This window comes from Labeo rohita, chromosome 22, assembly GCF_022985175.1.
Source record: "Labeo rohita strain BAU-BD-2019 chromosome 22, IGBB_LRoh.1.0, whole genome shotgun sequence".
NCBI classification, from domain to species: Eukaryota; Metazoa; Chordata; class Actinopteri; order Cypriniformes; family Cyprinidae; genus Labeo; species Labeo rohita.
The window spans coordinates 10,156,309-10,177,513 of NC_066890.1; the positions used below are offsets into that span (position 1 = coordinate 10,156,309).

Consider the following 21,205-nt stretch of genomic DNA (forward strand, 5'->3'; position numbering starts at 1 on the left):
ACACCTTTCTGGAGGTTTATTTTACCTGTTGATGTCCTTAAGAATATATATTTGCGGTATAAGTGCCAAAAACCATCTCAATATATTTTTACAGCTCCTCTCTTAGGAGCTCTGTCAAAAACAGGTCGATTTTGGCCCGTCTAATTAATATTCATGAGCCTCTCTTCTGATTGGCCTGTTGATTTTGTGACATATGGCCAGGCCAACCACAAGTAACTAGGGTCATGTATGGTGTAGCCTGCTGTGGCTTGGTGATACTCAACAGGATGTTTCACCATGGTAATTATTTATTTTATTTTTTTAAAAACACCGAATGCAGAAAGCTACGTAACTATTGCTTTAGTAAAGCCCCTTTCACACTCCATGTTGATTCTGGAAAATTGCTCGAAAGTTGCCAGAGTGCCTTCCATGTGAATGCAAACACGTCCCGGGATTGATTCCGGGAACGATCCCGGATTGGGAACATAGTAACATTGCTGGGGTCAGTCCCGGAACGAGCGCTGTGTGAACAAAAGTCAGAACCAATGCCATAAAGGCTGTGTTGTTGTGATGATGGACATTGTGCGACTCTTCACAAAAAAGTATGTGCAAACTGGAATAAAGCAGCGATCAGGGAGCTCCTTACTGCGCCGAAGCGTAGATCGCACGCGTCGCATTACACGTCACATGTCTTTACGGGATCTTTACGGGTTGTGTGTAAAGCACGCACAGATTCCAGAAAATCACTGTGTGAATGAACCAAATTAAACAATTCCGGAGCAAATCATGGGACACATTATCCGTGTATTTTCCAGAATCACTGTGTGATAGAGGCTACAGCTGACGTGCCACTGGTTTCTTATATTAATGTTGTTCGGAAGCCTGTACAATGATGTAGTTTCCTGACATCCATCGACTGAACAGTGTTTTCTCAACTTGTTTCCGTGTTGTTGTTGCTCAGCAATGGCATGGACGCGATGTTGTCTGTGGGTTTGGCAAAAGGAGGGTGGGATGGTGGTTGGTGCTCGGGGTGGTGACTTAAGGCGGTGACTGAGTAGTTCGAACGTCACATTTTTACGGAGGTCACAGCGGCTTGTGAAAAGGCACAGCTACTTTATGCAGGCTGTGTGCATTTGACTGTGGATTGACTGTTTTGAAACTTATATGGTAGTTACATAGTCCCTAGACCTCAGTTATCATGAAAAAAGCCAGGAAATGTCAGACAATATGGGACCTTTAATGTAACTCTGATTTTATTTGTCTGAAAGAAGAAAGTCATGCACACCTAGGATGGCTTGAGGATGAGTACATCATGGGCTAATTTTTATTTTTAGATGAACTAATCGTTACAGTTAATAGTTCCAAAAAGTTTATTAAACTTTTTTTTTTTTTTTTGCAGTGATGCGACTGAGCAGTGTTGGATGTAACTAGTTACTAAGTAATTAGTTTCTGAAATTTAATTACTTTTCCCCTGAACATGTAAAGTAAGGGATTACTCTTAATTTTCTGTAAATTAAGAGTGTGTATAGACTGTAGAACATTTATACACAGTACAATACAATATTTAACATCAAAATTTAAAGTCTAACTTTAAAATGCATGCTTTTTATGTAACCTTCTCACTTTATATACTTTGGTGAGTTAGTAAGAATATTGGTAATAATTCGGCGTCCAATTCTCACTATTAACTAGTTGGTTGTTAGCATTATAAATATTACTGGGATATTGGCTGTTTATTATTACTTAAAGGGGTCATCGGATGCAAAGTTCACTTTTACATGTTGTTTGAACATTAATGTGTGTTGTCAGTGTATGTACAAATCTACCCTATAATGATAAAAATCCATGGAGTGGTTTTTAATTAATCTGTAAAAATAATATCCCCTTTTTCAAATCACACCGACAGAGGCCACTCCCATGATAGTTGATTGACATGAGCGTCTTACCTCAGACCCGCCTTAAATCAGCTGTAACAGTCAGACCTCCATTGTTTTGATGCCGGAGCAGGGATGTAAGTTAGACAAGAATATCTCAGATTGAGCGTTTGAGGTGTTGTGTTGCTGGATGTAATAATGAACATAGTGGTCATCATTTACTCCCAACATCTGATCTGCTGAAGATGCAGTAGATTACATTTGTTTGTGAAGGGAATGCGCCTCCCGATCTACATATATCCATCTATGTTTGTGCGAATCATTCGTGATCCAGCTTCACTTACAGTAGAAGTGAATATAAGGTTTTTTTTTTATTAATCTTTGCGATTACCTTTTCTAATAATGTACTAGTTAGCAAGTTTAGTGGCTAAAGTAAACAGGCTCATCACTCCACAGAGAGAAGAGAGGGGCGGGGTGAGCAGAGCTCATTTGCATTTAAAGGAACAACCCCTTAGAATGAGATGATTTTTGCAGAGCTGATTTTGGCAAGGTAAAAAGGGTGTTGTTTTACACAACCATTGAGAATTTTTAACCAAAGTATATTATAGACTTTTCTTTAAGACCCTGAAGAATCATATCAACTTGTGGAAAATGGGCATCCAATGACCCCTTTAAAAAGCACATATTAATGTCTTATTCTGAAAACCTTATTCTAAATCCTTAATCCTACCAATTCTTAAATTTAATTGCCAACAACTACTTTACTACGTATTAATAAGCTGTAATTTGGAGTGTATTGAGGCAAAGGTATAGTTACATAAAAAGTTCATAGTTAATAGTTAGTTAATAGTGAGAATTGGACCCTAATCTAAAGGGTGATCAGAATAATTTATGTAGTTATGTATTATTTATTTAAAGGAATTAAAGAACCATTTTATGTTTATCCTTGTTTCATTCATTAACTTGTCAAGGTTGTTAGTAATTAGTAATTAAGTACTTTTTAGAGAGAGTAATTAATCTAATTACACTGTTGAATATGTAATTAGCAACTAATAATTAATTACTTGTTTAGAGTAACTTACCCAACACCCTACGACTGACATTTTGGGTTCCTCAAAGAACCATTCAGTGAACAGAACATTTTAATGATCTAAAAAAAACATCTGCCTCTATAGAACCTTTTGTGCATTGATAAGGTTCCATGGATGTTAAAGGTTCTTAATGGAACCATCAATGCCAATAATGAACCTTTATTTTTAAGAATGTAGCAAAACAGTCTATGAACGTCACCAAGCTGTAGTTCCATGTGAAAGCATTGGCTCTTTTAAGGATAAACGTTCATATACACACATAATTTCAGCTGAAGACTGCTTAGAGTGCTCAAACAGAGTATTTGTGAATATTTCCTGTGTCAATAGACTGATTTAATTATTTTCTTCCTCGTTTTATGAGAGATTTTTAATATCATGTTTTTTTTAGATGCAAAAAAAATGGCATATGATCATATTTACCATTCTGCAAATTACAGCAGGTGAAATTCAGTCATTCCAACAGAAAGCCATGCAAATTGGAATTTTTCCAAAAGGTGAAAGATTATCTATAGCAAATGGACATTTTTTTTTTGCCAGTGAAATTGTAAAGAAATTTTAATAATCTCACTGCATCTGAAGTCATTTCTGTGAATCGCTTCAAACCGTTTGCTGTGAATCGGTTTTTGAGTGAAAATATTGAGAGACTTAAGATTAGATTGTTTATTTTTTCACAAATATTTGAAATAAAGCTAAATGAACAAATACATAAATGGAAAACTTAAATGAAAAACTTGAAACTGAATAGAAACCTAAATAGGTTTAAGCTGAAGAACTAAAATTGCTAAAACTAAAATGACAATAAAGCTAAATAGAAATGTAACACCAACAAACTAATGAAAATGACAGAAGAACTTAAAACTACTATAATAAAAACTTAAAATATAAAAGATAATTAAATATAATAATAAATAGTTTAACAGTATATAAATAATACTAAAAATAAAACTGTTTGTGTGAGTCAGCATAGATTACAGCATAGATGTGAACCTTAAATTATAATTATAATAATGTCAGTAATAACCGTAATAGCAGTTATGATAACAATATTTTAATGTGTCTTGATTTTATTTTTCTGATGCATTCTATTTGCCAAGACAGCATTGTTTATATCCTTTGTGGAGAATTTGGGGATTTTTGCATTGAAATTTTTGCACTTCCATCAAGTATCAATAAAAGTTTTTTATTTTATCAAATATTTGTAGCATATAAGAGGGCTGAACATATACATGTGCTGTGTATTTCTCTGCTTACAGGACTATTGTGCACTGTAAAAAAAAAAAACAAACAAAAAAACTTGTTGAGGCAACTTAAAATAATTTGTTACCTGGCTGCCTTAAATGATTAAGTTCAGTGAACTCAAGAACGTTTAGTCAACTTGAAATGTTAAGTTTTACTAAGTGACAAATTAGACATTTAAGTTGACTTAACAAAAATGTTGGTTTGTTAAACTTAAAAGCTGGGTAAGTTACCCAGCTGCCTTAAAATTTTAAGTTTAATCAATTTAAATATCCAAGTTGTCACTTAGTACAACTTAAAATTTCCAGTTGACTAAACGTTTTGAGTTGACTGAACTTAAAATTTTAAGTCAACAAATAGTTTTTTGCAGTGTGCAGTCATGTCAAGTCAAGTTACCTTTAGTTATATAGCACTTCATACAATACTAAATTATAAATTCTACAATTTATTTAGCAATGTTAACATCAAACTCTATTGGAATTCAACTGTGAGTTCATCCTGTCTGTGTTAATTTCCAGTCACTTACAGTCATTACAGATATAATGTCAGTCAGGATGTTGCATTGTTCACAGGTACTTTGTTGCTGTATATGGCAAGCTGTAGGTAGATAGTTAGGGCAGCCAGACTAGTTCTAAACATCCACACCACTAAAGATGCTAAAAAGAAATGAAATCAGCCTCAATTCATTTGAAGGACACCTGATACTTAAACCGTCCAATCAGCGTTAACCACATAGTAACATGCAGTTACACATGATGCAACACACTGCAGATGCCCTTGACAGTCCCGGCGTGTTATTTTTTAATATATTCATAATGGTCATTAGAGGAACATCAACAATCTCCTGGAATAAACAAGGGGGAGATAATGCAGTAAAACCGTCCTGTTAATCTCCTATTGATCACTGCATTGTGTTTAATGCACATCACTCACACTCCACTGGCTCAGAACAATGACGTGGCTGAACGTCTGCCCTTACACCCTTATTCCAGTCCCACATCCACATAGCTTCCTCTTTCATTTCAGCCGAATCGCTCTTTAGTGTAAGATGCTGAACGACAGTATATGGCTGTCTCTCTTTCTCTCTCACTCACACACACACACACACACACACACACACATGTATCTGTATGCTGTGACACAGATGGTGATGGTGACTCATGGATCTCACGGATCGGTGTGTTTCAGTGCTGTCTGATGGTATTTGGAGCACTGCTCTTTGTCTTGATCTCTCTTGCATGCAGATAAAATCTAATTCCTTCAACACACACACACACACACACAGAATATCATTATGAGGACTGAACATAAAGATATAGTTGTTTGATGATTTGAATGACTGAATTCATTTTGGAATTTAAGATAACCTGAAGGAAAAGCACACACACTCTCACACACAAACACACACACACATGTTAAGCAAGCAGAATAATGTAAGTGGATTTATATATATATATATATATATATATATATATATATAAGAATTCAGATGCAAAAGCCTCTAAATCCATCTGACGTATTTCTTTCAAATTAGCATTTCTTTCTGGCTACTTTGTATAGGTTTCTATGTAAGTACTGGTACTTCTGATTGGGCTGAGGCTGGAATTTTGGCGAGGTTGAAGAAAAAGTATTTGATGGACGTATAATATGTGTCGAGAGCATTCACTCAGTATCATTATCTCATTTTTGACCGAGATGGCTTTTAGCTGGTTTTGCATTTGAACTCTTCATACATATATATTTTCTGTAACTGCTCCTTTGAATGATTACATAATTGTGGCATCTGTAATTGTAATCACATTTAGAAATTTGATTAATTGTGCAACCCTAATATTAACAAATACTATATTATATAAATAATACCAAAATAACATGCATTACTTTTGAATTATGCATTTGCCAATTTTATCTAAGATAAACTTTTACATGAAAGTGTTGAGTACCATCTTCATAATTTAAACAATCTCATTGTGTTGTTTTATTATTATTATTATTATTATTATTATTATTATTCATTTACCTTATATGCATTTTGTAAATCCAATAGTAATTATTGTATAATAACAATAATAACATCAACATATTATTATTATTATTATTATTATACATTTGCCTTTGGTAAATCTAAATTTTATCCAAATTGAACTTTTACATGTAAGTGTTAAGTATCACCTCAATGTGATGTGTATTTTATTATTAACAACATTAATATTACACCCATTTATTATTATTATCATTATTTACAATATGCATTTTGACAGATTTACCCAGAGTGACTTGTCTTGCATTCAAACACATGTTCTGCTCTTTGAGTCACAGGAACGAATCTGTTTCTTCCTTGGTGTTTACTAAAAGAAACATCATTATTACATCATTAGTCAAACTCTTAATCCTCACGTCAGCGTGTAACTCATCCTGCATTTGTGCTACAGACCATCAGGCTACTGAACATGCATTAGCCTCTACTCTCTGTCGCGTTACTGCAGTCACCCCGCTGTCACTGTTCAGATAGCCTCCTATTATATCTATCTTCAGATATACTATAATGCCATAGTCTAGTGTATTTTACTTGCGGCAGAACACTTTAGCAACGCTTCAGCGAGGGACGTGGATTCTGTTTTTCATTGTTCAGATGTGTTGTTTTTGACTATAATCTTCTGTTAGGTGCTAAATCTCACACATTTACACCACTGACTTAATTAGCATCTATTAATAAATACATAAACTACGGCCGGGATGGATTGAACAGTCACAGGAAGTGGCTGCACGGAGCTCCTTCCTGAAGAGGAAACACTTCTTATGGAAAACCGAATGCCTTTGGACTTCACACACACATTCTCACACCGTGAGTCAATAATGAAATACGCCACGTTAAAAATACTCCACAAAGTGTTAATAAAAGCGCTCATATGGCAGAATGCTCAAATTAACAAGTGATCATAAGTTCATAAAACACACCATCTGTCTTCCCTACGACTATATTTGAGAGAAATTATGTATTCAGTGTAGGACTATCAAGAATCGCTATAATATTGTGTATTTTTAGAGGTGTTTGCTAAGGCAAGCATCACTAGTGCTTCTCATTCAGCCCTAATTATAAAACATTTTATTCTGGTTTGGCTCTGGAGCAGAGCGGGTTTCTTCACAGCATGTGTAAGTGATCTGTAACTTTACTGCAAATTATCAAAGTTCAGGACTTTCACGCTCGCTGCACTGCTAATTGGTCGCCTCGTCTCTCAGCGATGCCCCAGGGCCTCATGGGTAATTTGCTACTTGCGGAGGAGTAGATTCAGAGAGAAACCTGTGCTATATCTTCCTGAGTGACTCTGATGGATAAAGGGAGGAAGAGAGAGAAGCAGATGAAAGGAAAGAAGGTGGGAGAGATGAAAGTCGTAATTTCTTCCTGAAGGAAATGTCTTCCCTGATGAGACAAATCCTGCTTTCCCTAGTAACTCTGTTTTGGACCTTAGTAGCCCTTGTGAAAAAGAAGTGTGCTTAATTGTATTAAATGTACACTTGTAGTGTACTTCAAATCTTAAAGGTATTTTTTAAAACTTTATTTCCAAATAATCCACTCAAGTGTTCTGAAGTAACTTATGTTTTTTTTTTTTTTTTTAATTCACATTGTAATGTCTAATTAAAAGTTCTACTTTCATTGGTTTTTGTTGACTTTAAGCAAAACTTATTTTGATGTGTCCACTAACATACTGTAGCATATGTGTTGTTTTTCTATATATCATTTATTTTTATTATTTTAAATGCACTAAATTGCAACATCATTACAAATGTGCAATTGCAAAGATACTGAAATTACTTTCAAGATTCAATGGATATTATAAAGTACTTTTCAGTTTACGTTTACCATAAATGCAGTACTTTAGACAGTACACTTGAATCGTACTTCTATTATCTATAATTATCTAATAGCTGATATCATAATGCAGAAAAAAACTTAATTAACCCTTAAATGCACCCCTCCTTCTTTTTTTAAGTTTGACATCAACTTTTTTTAGTATTCCTCACTTTATTCATCATAAACAATATAACAAGAAATATACATATATATATATATATATATATATATATATATATATAAAGAATATCTGCTTGCTTAATTTTTTTGTATAAAGTGTATAGGGTCGCTAGAGACCCGAGGTGTGTAATAGTGTAAGTATATTTTCTGTGTGCAAAAATATGAACATATCTGATGACTCAATATGTGCAATTCACTTTTATTCCTCAAGGTGGCACTGTTTAATAGACAATAATGACGTGAAGTTACACTCATTATTATTGCAGGCATAAAACAAAAGAATATCATCAGCAAAAATTGAACTGTTTTGAATGGCTATACGCTATATGCTATTGCTATACGCAATAAAATAAAAATGTCACTGTTATTCGATGCCAGTGATCAAAATGTTGACTTTGAAGTCGATAGTTTTGAGAATATGTTTGAGATCACAAATATGAGCCAGATGCTGAATGTACTGTACGGCGATGGTTAAATCATCTGCTCATATTGAACCCTTCTAAGTTTCAAAAGGTAACAAAATATGTTTTATTTTATTTTTCTGTAACTGTTCTTAATATATCAAGAGAGTTTTTTGCTGTGGTATAAGTTAGAGATCCATCCGTGCTGGATATATAGGCCCGGGTCGCTAAAGACCTGAATATGTAATCATGATTGGCGAAACAAAAGAATCAAACAGTTATTTTTTTTTTTTCAGGATTCTTTGATAAATAGAAAGTTTAAAATACTTCGATAAAAAAGACTCATTTTAATATAACGTAAAAGTCTTGTCATTTTTTAACAATTTAATGCATCTTTGCTAGGGATGTTCATTTTGGTTGTTTTTTTGTAACCGACAGCCGACGCTCATTAACTGATTATTATTTATTTAATTATTATTTAATTATTATTAATTATTGTAGAAAGGATAAGTGTCTGTGACCCGTTAAAAATACCAAAATTTGTTTTCCAGGGATTAATTTGACATGCGCAAAAAGCAGCAAACAACAGAACATGATGATTTACACTGATGCACCTGCAGCACTTCTGCATGCAAACAGAGAAAAACATAATAAAGCTAGGCTAGCCTTAGCCTATATATAATAAATAAATAGGCTATTTCTACTTAGTTAACAAAACGAAAAGAAAAAAATGCACAAGAAGTAGCTAGTATGCAGAGTTTAGGTTATTTTTTGTGCTGCGCAAAAGGAAGATGGCTGAAAACGGCATCCTATTTTTATTTATTTTTTACAAAAGCACAAATATTTGTTTTTATTATGAATACACACAAATAAAAGCAAACTGTTTACCGTTTCGATTATCTGTATGACTAGAATGAGTAGTTTCCACTGTTAGAAGGGGAAAAAAATCAAGTAACTGCACAGTTTTAAGCATTGCTAACTTGACAACGCAGCCTTTCCATTAGCACAATAAAATGTCAGCCAAACATGGAAAAATCACACTGCTTAATCGTTATCGATGTACTGCCGTGATATTATGCCAAACGATTTGTTTTATGAGGATATTGGAATGCGAGTGAAGTACAAAATCAGGTTTACATAATAAATAATATTTTGTCATTCAAATACATTTCGAATACGGAAACATTTGGATTTGTGTCGTATGAGAGACCCAACGTTAGTTTTGCTTCAGCCTAAATGAACGGATTTTTTTGTGGAGTGAGGGGAACTAACATAGTCTAGCCTATGTTTATAGTGTTTGTAAACATTTTGCGTCGACATCAGGTCTATTTCTGAATGTAATAATAAAATATGAATTGACGTTATAGGCCTACGTGATTTATCTTATTTTTTTCTCGAAAATGCAATTTTATTTTATTTTAATCATCCAGCAAACATTTAAAAATATATCAATAAATTGCTGAACAAAAAAGGTTAATGACAGTTTGTTCAAAAAATGACAGTTTGTTCATTGTATTAATCTGTCTAAATTCGGTTAACAGTTAACCGGTTAAAATGAGCATCCCTAATCCTTGCTGACTAAAAATACTAATTTCTTTCAAAAAAAAAAAAACCTACCAACCCCAAACTTCTGAACAGTACATACATACTGTCTTCATGCATACAGTTACAGGAAGAACAAAAGGAGGAAGAGAACAAACTCAGTTAATTCTCACCACATGAGCCACAATCTCTGCAGCTCGATGCATGCAAGCACGAACACAACAGACCCTTCAAAACACAAGCGCACTTGCTGCCCCCAAACATACACCATGTCTCATTTTCATTTGCTCAGTAAGTAACCATAGGAAATTAGATTTTGTCCTTTTTTGCACTATTTATCTAAACTTTGATGTTCTCGCATTTGTCTTCTACAAATTAAAGTGCTGTCAACATCCCAGTCTCCCATAATTACTTTGATCACCCTATAGCAACAACATACCAATGGCCTAACAACCACTCAAAACACCCTCAAAACCACTTAGGAACACCCTTGTTAAGTTGCTGTCACCAATAATATACCAGGAACTACCTAGCTATACCCTAGTGTTTTTACATTAACAATGTTAGCAATATTCTATTTATTAAAGCCAAGTATGAATGTCATCAAGTTAGTGTTTCAAGCATTTTACATGTATTACGAAATAATAACTCAAGGCAGTAACAATATTTTATTTGTAAACTTATGTTCAGCTATTCTTTTTAACATAACTTTTAACAGATTTACTTTCAATAGATTTACTTTAAATTTCACCAAGCTGATTACTCGCTAAAAACTCCCAAAGATCATGTTTTCAAGCCATTTTAAGTCTTATTTTGATGTAACAAAGTGGTCATATCTAAGTGTGTACGTTGTTTATGCTTCCTTTTTTAAAATTAGTCTTCCATTTAACGCCATTATATTGTTCATTCAGACTGATATATGAATGCGGAACATGCACAAACACAAGAGGAAACACACAGGGCCTTCTGGGAAATGTCCTTTTGTTGTTTTTTTCTGTAGATTATATTGTAAATCATGCACAAAAAACATATTTCACAGCATTTTACAGTAAAACTACACATAATACAATTTTTTAATGATTTACAGGTTTTCACAGTGTATGATAAGGTTAGCCAATAACAGGTTACTGAAGCATTTTTACAGTCTTTTATGTATGTTTACTGAGTAGTTAATGTATATAGTATATACTGACTTTACTGGCTCATCAGAGGTATGTTATTCTGCTGTAATATGGCACAGCATATGGGTAGTTGACAAATAGCCAGTAAAAAAGTTTTTTTTTTTTTTTTTTTTGTAAAAGACCATTTTTGAAGAAGAAATGCAGGTATTTACGTAGTGTGAAGTCTGACCTTTGAGAAAATATAAAGGATCACTAACTTTGTCAATTCTTTAATTGTTTTTTTTTTTGTTTTTTTACTGAACTGCACTATTAATTTGTCCTATAGTGTGACTTAAGAAAAAAAAAGACTCGTTTATTTTCATAATGTTATTTCTTTCATATGAAATTATGATTAACATAATTTTTCCCCATGACTTGTTGGACAATTTCAAGACAAACGTTGACAATGAGATAAACTTTGCTGTCATCCATTCAACACCACTGAAAATTATACCAATTTAAAGATGAGTGATATTTATATTTCTCCTATTGCAATACTCAGCTGTTTTTTTTTTTTAACAAATTTGTGGTTATTTTATGTGTGTCACACCATAGGACATTGCGTCACACTAAAGGACAGAAATGGTAGTTATATTTAGTGTTTAATTTTGAACATGTCAAAGAAGAAAAAAAAATATTTTAATACAATCAATATCAACATGTTTTTAAACAAAACAAAAAAATATTTTCATCAACAAAATTCAGTCTCACAGTCAATCAGTATGTTACTAAAACTCTTCTAGCCCCCTGTTGCATGTGCGACACAGCTAAATATGACTACTCTTTTTAAGGCATCATTGTGATTCTATTTACTTTCTGCGTCGTTCTCTTAATATCTCTGTCCTTCTGGTGGATCCCTGTTAATTTTCTGTCTATATTTCCGTGTACTCTCTCTTCCACTAATTTCTTTCCCTTAATTCTTTCTGTTTCAAAAACAAAGTATCACATTTTATATTTACATGACACTTTATAACAGTACAAGTTTTCGGCAAAAACTTTAGAAAACAGTTTAATTAATGCAATTATTGCATTTAAGAACACTGAAAATAATTTAAAAGAAATAAATAAAAAGGAGTTAAACAAATCTTAATTATTAAAATGCTTCCTAAAGAGACCCTGTCCTTTGGTGTGACAGCACAGGTGTCACACCCGAGGACATTTTCTGTCACACTATAGGACGTTTCAGCCTTTTGTGTCCATTAATGACCTTGCTATTACAAGCTAACCTGTCATTAGCAGTTTGCAAGACACATTTGCATAATTTTCCATGATTATGTAGGTTAACATACAGTTTTTAATTTAAAAAAATATCATTTAGGGGTGTCACTCCAAAGGACAACAAAATCTAACACTTTTGTAGTGCTTCCAAAAGAATTAAATATTTGACAATTCTGAGACAAAAATTGACCATGTGCACGTCATGGGATTGACAAGGGGCTTCAGTAACATGATCATGAATGGGGTCCTTTAGCTAATTAAAGTTTTCTCTGGAATTGGCCGATTTAAAATCAGCATATGGTGTCACACCAGAGGACATGGTTTTCAGAGACAAAATGTATCAAGTTCCTATGCGTTCAGAAATATATGAATGAAAAAAATAATTGCCATTTACTAAAATAGACACTTGTACAATTATGCCGGAGGTATTCATTAACATTTTTATGCTTTTCGATATAATTTATAAAACCATGCTTGAGACAGTCACACCGTAGGACAATTTTGACATTTGACTTGCACAATAACACTGCAGCTTTTATAACAACAGTTCTATGTAGAACAAAGAAATGTTTAATGATTTAGAGCATTTTAAATAACGACAATATTATTTATATTCATTTTTATCTTGTGGGACAGTGAATATGCCATGTCATGTCAACAACCCATATACGTCTGCCTCAATACATAGATAGTAGTAGGACGCTGCTAATGATATCAAATATCCCATTAACTTCTAGAAACGAATGCCGCTCCGTATCTCACTTCTGGGTCAGAACATGCCAAAATGCATCAGAAACATGCACCAACATATCAGCATTATCCAATGATGGCTGCTCTACCGCTGCATGAGCTCTGTGAGGGGAAGAGAACCGCAAAACGACACAGCCGGGGTCCTGAGGCGCTCCGAAATTAATTAAAATGCCTCCCGTTGAGTCGACAGATACCGAAGATGACCTCTTAAAAAGAGTACTGTGAAAAAGACATCAAACCATCCAATAGCAGGAAACTAGACGGTTAATCACAGATCCGACGCTAAACAGCTTTGAAACCAATAAGTTCCTGCGAGTCTGTGATAAGAGGAGTAAAAAGCTGGCCGAAGCAAGTAAACATCTGCGTCATTTATGCACGTTTAGTACTAATGGGAATCACAAAGAATTGTACAATTCTGGTTCCTTAAAGTTTCTATTAATGACAATATCAATAATAATCCGTAGAGTAATCAGCTGATCATTTTTAGTAGCAGCCACTGCTATCTAGTTACTTTTTATGGAAAGTATTTGCGTTACATTACTTTTTCATTACTTTTTAAATCTGGGCTGGACTTGTTTGTTTTTAATATAAAAAAGTTATATTTTTTGCAAATGTAAACGCCTTTTCACACCAAAAGTCAAATGAATAAACCTCAGGCTGAATGAAATATAAATTCATGTCTGTACATAATTATATAATATAGATATTTTTCCTGTAAATTAAAAAGTAATGCATTATTTTACTAGTTACTTGAAAAAAGTAATCTGATTAACTCGTGTTAATTGTAATGCATTACCCGCAACACTGATAGTAACCCTAGAAAATTAACCCAGAAATGAAAATTCTGTCCTCATTAACCGTTATATTCCAAATCTCTATGTCTTTCTTTCTCCTGCAGAACATAAAAGAAGGTATTTTTATATTTCAACAACTTGTATGGACAAAATAAACACTGAGACATTTTTGCTGACATTTACTGATGCCCCGAAGTCCTTTTACTCTGTATCAGTGGTTTAAAACAGAAAATGAGTCTGAACTGTGAAGCTAATTTCCTGAGGGACCCTTGAGCAACGGAAACCAATGGTTTTCAAGAGGTACAATGATGCATGTATTTCCACCCCATGGATCTCCGGGAAAGGACAACATCATGTACCTTGCCGACATCAGCTGGCGTTTCGTCAGAAATAATGACCCTACACGGAGTCCCACACCAATTAAGGCCCAATGAACGAGCATGAATAATTGACATGCTACTGGCTGCATAAACTGATTGGAGCCGCATGTTTAATTACGGCAGCCTGATCTATGCCTGGATGGGTTTACACTCATTTGTCTTCGCAGGGACAAGAGGAAGGAGGGGAGGAATCTATAAATCGCTTCCAGCGGCCCTCAACATTCGTATACCTACACGGCAGCTGATTCTCCTACGTGGGACGTAGACAACTACCTCACGAAACGCTAAAAATCATGATACAAGACACGATTAAACTGCACTGCGATGGCAATTTCATTAAATTGTGAATGAAACGGCTCTGGCTGCACAGGTTTCAGAGTTTGCCTTATTTAGATGACCTGCTTCTTCATATATGATTCAATTCTGAGTATGATTATGGTTTGCATCAAAAATCATACTATGAAATAAAAAATTTACGGTGAAAACAGTAAACTTTTTGCATGAACACTTATTACAGATAACAAAAAAGTAAACATGAAAACAAACAAAAAAGCTTTAACAAGTACTCTTTAAAAATTATTCACAAAATGTAAATATTTTAAACACTATTCTGTTTTTATTTAAAACTCAGATTCTTTTTCTTAGTTTTGACCCTGGACCAAAAAAACTGTCATAAGGGTATTTTTTTTTTAAATTGAGATTTATATATTTATATAGATCTTGTGAAAGTTAAATAAATAAGATTTCCGTTAATGTATGGTTTATGATATTTGGCTGAGATACAACTATTTGAAAATCTGGAATCTGAGGGTGCAAAAAAATCTAAATATTGATAAAATCGCCTTTAAAGTTGTACAAATGAAGTTCTTAGCAATGTATATTACTAATCAAAAATTAAGTTTTGATATATTTATGGAAAGACATTTACAAAATTTCCTCATGGAACATGATCTTTACTTAATATCCTAATGATTTTTGGCATGAAAGAGAAATCAATAATTTTGACCCATACAATGTATTTTTGGCTATTGCTGTAAATAGACCTGTGCTACTTAAGACTGGTTTTGTGGTCCAGGGTTACAGGGGTGCGTTTCCTGTACAACAACGTAACTCACTGATTAACCTCCATAGTACGATGCATCATTGTGCGAACTAGCTAGTCACGACTGTTTCCTGAACACAGTCGCATCTCCGTCGTTTGAACCAAATTAGTTCAACAACTAGGCCATTGTTAAGGACTTCACACGCTGTGGTGAAGTAATAATTTCTGCTATACAACTGATTAGCGATCTCTAAAATCCAGCTATACTGAACATGTCACCTGATGACTAATTTACTATTTTTTGTTCCTTGTCATTTCACTTTACTTGATGTTTCATTAATCCCAGGTTCCCTTAGGCATTTATGCATATGCAAACTACTCAGAAATACATAGATTGAAATGCATTTATATTTAGATAGAATGGAAGATATAGATTGTAATGCATGTTACCTTGCTTATTGTGCCCCAGAACATAATTTATTGAGCCCATATGTCTTACAAACAAGGAACTATGTTTCTAACCACAGGTCAAGAGCTGTAGTTCCAACCATGTAAGTTTGTGACGCTGTTTGCGAATGTTCGTTTGAACTACGGTTTCAGGAAACACCGAATCGTTGAACTACGTTGGTGATGAACTTGGCACCATAGTTGGCTAACGATGCTTTTGGGAAATGCACCCAAGTACAGCATGCCATTAGCAACACCAAAGATAATGGGTTTGATTCCCAGCAAAATTCATGCAAGGATTGTTAATCACGCCTTAAACACAGTGTGTCGAATTCTTCAAAATGCATCCACCAAATGCATAAATGTAAATACCCTTATAGAATAGTTAAGAAACTGATGTAACAAAATATATACATATTTATTCTTTTGGGTCTGTGCAACTGCCTTTGACCATTAAATGCTAACCAGATAAGTCACAATTGTAACAAATTTCGTGCACACATTCCACAACACCTCAAAGTATTGAAACTTACAGACCCTGCAATTTTGAAAATGTATGACCCTAAATGAAAGTCCCAGTATTTCCAATAACTCAAATTGCGTTAATGTCATTTTGACCTGGAACATTTTAGGAAATTATTAGACTTAAATATAAAAATATAATTACAATGACCTAAAAGTTTCACTGCAATATTATGAGATTTAATAATCATGGATCTGATTTCAAATTCAGTTCCTTAACAACTCTTATAGCAACTTTGAGAAAGCTGAGAACAGCTCTAACCATTTCAGTAAGCAATTCATTAAAAAGAATCGACACAAATTCAGTTGTGCACATAACATGAAGCTGAATTAAGAAATCATGACCACAAATTAAGAATTATCAGTTACACTTTAAGATGTCATTGTTACAGAGTAATTACACAATTAAATACTGAGTAATATTAATTAACTACATGTACTTAGTATTGGGTTATCATTAAAGTTAAGGTTTGGTTTAAAGATAGCTGTTTGTAATTTAATTAAAATGCATAATTTACTGTTGCTTTACTAAATATAGGTAACGTGTTACTCCATCACTATAAAATAAAGTGTTATCATATTGTTTATCAAAATCAGTGCCTCTCTAAAAATACGTGTATATTTATTGTCTTTGTATTTTTTGTCTTTTTACTTTAATAACTGAAGAACTGAAGATCATAAAAATATTTTCTAGTTCTTGATTCCCAACCCTGATTGGTACAGAGACTCAGAGCTGTACTTCTGCTAGACGTTCAGCCATGCTGTATGAAGCAGAACAAATGAAGCAAACAGCTTTGGCATTTCAGTGAAATTCACATTTGCCCTTTCTTTGAGAAGACTTGGGGGCGGCCAGCAGCGTCAGATCTCGAGCTGTGAACCGCTCAAGTCCAGATACTTGAGGGACGCCCCGAGTCTCAGGAAGCATCCTGTTCTTATTACCGAAGCCATCGAGACACATCTGGGCCGAGCTGATTAATCTAGTCCCACGAGTTCTCACAGCTCTCTGTGGAGCTTAATGTGCCACCAGGTTTGCTTTTAGTAAGACAATTACTCGCTGTACTGAACCCATCATCCAAAATAACAGAAAAAACAACAGAAAGGTGGCACACATCCCCACTTGCTACATATTTAGATAAAAGGCTTGTGATACACTGCAAATACAGTAACATCCAAAAGATATTTTTAGACAAAATGCACAATTACTACATAAATAGTACAGACTCAAAACATTATTAAGCAGCTAATTCACTAAGTAGCTTAATTCATTATGGCATGAATGAAACACCGTACTGACAAATTAAAATCAGCATCCATCACTGGATTTATATGTATAAACTGCTAAATTTAGTGATGCTGATGTAACAATTACATCAATGCGTCATGTTTTAGATTCCCAAATTATGAACTTTCCAAAATTCATGACTGTTTTATCTTTCTGTCTTTAAGATCCATTTTTGCGCTAAGGCTGGATCTAAAGATTGCAGAAAACACCCTTTAAAACAACAATTGCTTGCTTCAGCTTTACAATGCTTGACTAATCCAACCTGCCATTACACAATAGATTTTGCATTGCCAATCCATCAACCTGCTACACACTAGTTTAACAGAATACAACAGAAAGTTTAAAATCTTAAAGTTTTATGCTCACACTTCAGTTCTAACTATTAACCACGACTTTTGCCTCATAAACTCATCATAAAAATATGATCATGCAGAAAAGCATTAATATGTGCTTTATAAGTACTCATAAACAGCCGATATGTTAGCAATATGCATGCTAATAAAAAAAACTAGTTCATAATAATCGGTCCCTTAACTAAATCCCAACAGAATCACTTACTACTTTTGAATGTGTAAAGCAACTCGCCAATCTTTTAACTTCACTGTCATGGTGATTTTCCCTGAAGAACTGGATTTTAAATTCATAACACAGGATGTGGTTTGGGTCATTCGGACAAAATACATCATATGTAACACAGAAACTCACTGGGCGAAGAGGAAAGGGAATAACATAGTGATATTGTAAATATCAGGATGATGCATTCTCTCACAAACAACACAAGCATGACGAACGAGATTACGTTGAGATACGCTGGATGTTTACTGACTTGTTATAATCATGTAATGCAGCATTTATAACTGATGTACAGATAATAATTGTGACTCACTTCATTCAAAAGCCTGAATATGCATCTTTTTCCAAACAAATGACACTCATGGTCATCACAACAAGCTCAAATTTGCATTGATTTGACTGTAATGAATACAAAAGAGCTTTTGAGACCACTGATTGCTTTAGACTTAAAAAGCTTCCGTGCAATTAACACATGCTTTATAAAACATGCCCCATCCTCATTTTGAAACCAAAACAAGACCGATTTTCACTAAATATATGCAAAGTTGCACTTAAATGACATTAATGCAAAATAATGAGACAAAATGGCATTTTCAAAAGATGACAGATATTGAAATAAGGCACTAAAGCTTTTTATGCCCTGTGTTTGCAATGCTTTAACTTTAGTGGGTGTGTTTATGTGACACCCAAAACATGTTAGCTAACTGTGATTTTCTGTGTATATAAACCAAACTAAACACATAAAGAAATATGCCTGTAAACACTCTGATATATGGCATTATGTTTATAAATATTACGTTTTTCAGCATCACAACGTCGCATAAATATGATTTGTTGTGACCTGTTTTACCAAACATGCACATTAATCCGGTCAACTATTGATGCTTTTTGTATTCGACACTTGTAAACATAAATGTCTATAACGGTCCTTTAAAATGAACATATTCACGTTCTCAGTGATGCGTTCTTAGAACTCACCATCACAACACTGAATGCATGAGTTTTGTTTTGACCTCCATAAGCATAACATGCGCAAGTTAAAGCCCATGTTGCATGCACAGAAAAGCATGCATTAGTGTTTGATAAATACTGAAGCTTTATTTACACACATGAACAATAGCATTAGGTTTGATGTACCTCGGAACACAGCTCGGAGATGAGCGGTCAATCTCCCACGTTGCAAATAAATTCATAGGCACAGGCATGATGGGACCCAAACCCGCCGCACCCGAGCCCGAACCCACAGCTCCGGCCATGGCTGATCCTCCGGGCGCAACGGCAGCGGGTGCGGGAGCGGGTGCACCGACACCCGGGTTCATGAAGGCGGCCCGGACCCCTCCTCTCTCCACAGCCGCGGCCATCATCGAACCGACGCTCAAGCTGGACTGGGATGGATGTGGACCTCACTTATCATGCACACGGTCCGGACGGCTTTCTGCTCCTGCTCATCTCTCTCACATACACAGATTTGCGATGGTCCAGAGGCGGAGCTTCGCCTCGAAAGAAAATGTGGAGCAGATGCGATCTGAGGTCGGTCGACAGGCGGCGCTGAATCACGGGTTCCATTTCCAGTTCAGTAGGCCAATCGTTAACGAGTCGTTCTTTTAAGTGATTCAGTCGAACTGATTCGAGAACTTAATATATCTGTTTGGGAATATACCTGTAAGATCATTCACATGTTTTAACGTATTGGCTGCCAGAAACAACGCAACATTTGACAACAGAATTTAGAATTTAGACAGAATTCGAATTCGAATTTGCAGACATTCTGAAGAAACTGCTAATTTCTAAAGGTTGAAACATAATGTTAATACTAAAAGTAGTGTAGTGTAACCAGATAAATATAAATACAAAAGCACGAAATAATTAATGTAAAAAAGGTATTACTCAAATGAATCACGGAATCGTTCCAACGAACAAATGATCTGAAATTTGACCAAGAACATTCTCACCTCATTAATATGAATTTGTTCTGTTCCAATGGCAGCTTGTCTTTTTCATAAAAAACAGTGTTTTGTTTTTGAGGACATCAAAATTAAATGATAATTAATTGAAGTCTTAATTATGTGTAAAGTTGCAGAATTTATATTTGTGGCACAATGGCTTATGTATTTGTACATCATGAACAAACCCTGGCATTTTGATTTCATGTTTGTGATAGTGAGATGCATCACATGTAGTAGAGAAAAGTATTGCTTAAGCTTTGACTTCCCAGATAAATTACTCTTCTATTCCATTATTAATGGTACATAATGTTATTTTACTATTAACATTCACATACAGAACTGTAGAAGAAATGTGGGACTGAGTAACGTTTTATTTTTTATGTCTAAATTAAATTAAATGCCTAAGATGTTTTAATCATCTTTTCCAATCATGTGAATTTCTTTACTCATGTGCTGCATGAGCATCATGGTGTAAAATGATGGGCAAATCCTTATCATGTGCATGTGTGTGTGTGTGCGTGTGTGTGTGTTTGTATTTATATGGTAGGGGTGTAAATGATGGGTTAAATTTGGCATTTTTGAGAGCTAACAGTGTGTGTGATGTATGTAAACCAGTGCTATCACTTATTAATAAGTTGGTGATTTTGTGTACAGGTTAACAACAGGTTAATTAAGGTCAACTCATAATGTATCCTTACTCTACTGTAGCTCTATTGCTCCATTTGAGTTACATGCATCAATCTGCACTTTTACATAAATTAACCATAGTTTTACTACAAATAAAACCAAAAAACCATGGTTACTATAGATAAACCATGGTAACCAATTAACCAGTTTAACCATGGTATTTGTAGTAGTGGTTATATAAATGGTAATCACCAAAAAAAAAAAAATGGTTACTACACTTTTATACACTATAATTAAACCATGGTTCA

At 34.3% G+C, this 21,205-nt stretch overlaps 1 protein-coding gene across 4 annotated transcripts in view; it reads right to left on the minus strand.

Moving 5' to 3' along the window:
* Window positions 1-19,829, minus strand: part of si:ch211-126j24.1 (phosphofurin acidic cluster sorting protein 2) — a 78,565-nt gene extending 58,736 nt beyond the window's left edge. For 2 of the 4 annotated variants that reach the window (XM_051094777.1, XM_051094775.1), the window contains exon 1: window positions 19,462-19,829. In XM_051094777.1, the coding sequence (XP_050950734.1) occupies window positions 19,462-19,688 (227 nt within the window). In that variant the 5' untranslated portion in view covers window positions 19,689-19,829. The remainder of the gene's footprint in view (window positions 1-19,461) is intronic. The other 2 variants (XM_051094779.1, XM_051094778.1) reach the window with 1 other exon arrangement.
* Window positions 19,830-21,205: the final 1,376 nt, after the last annotated feature.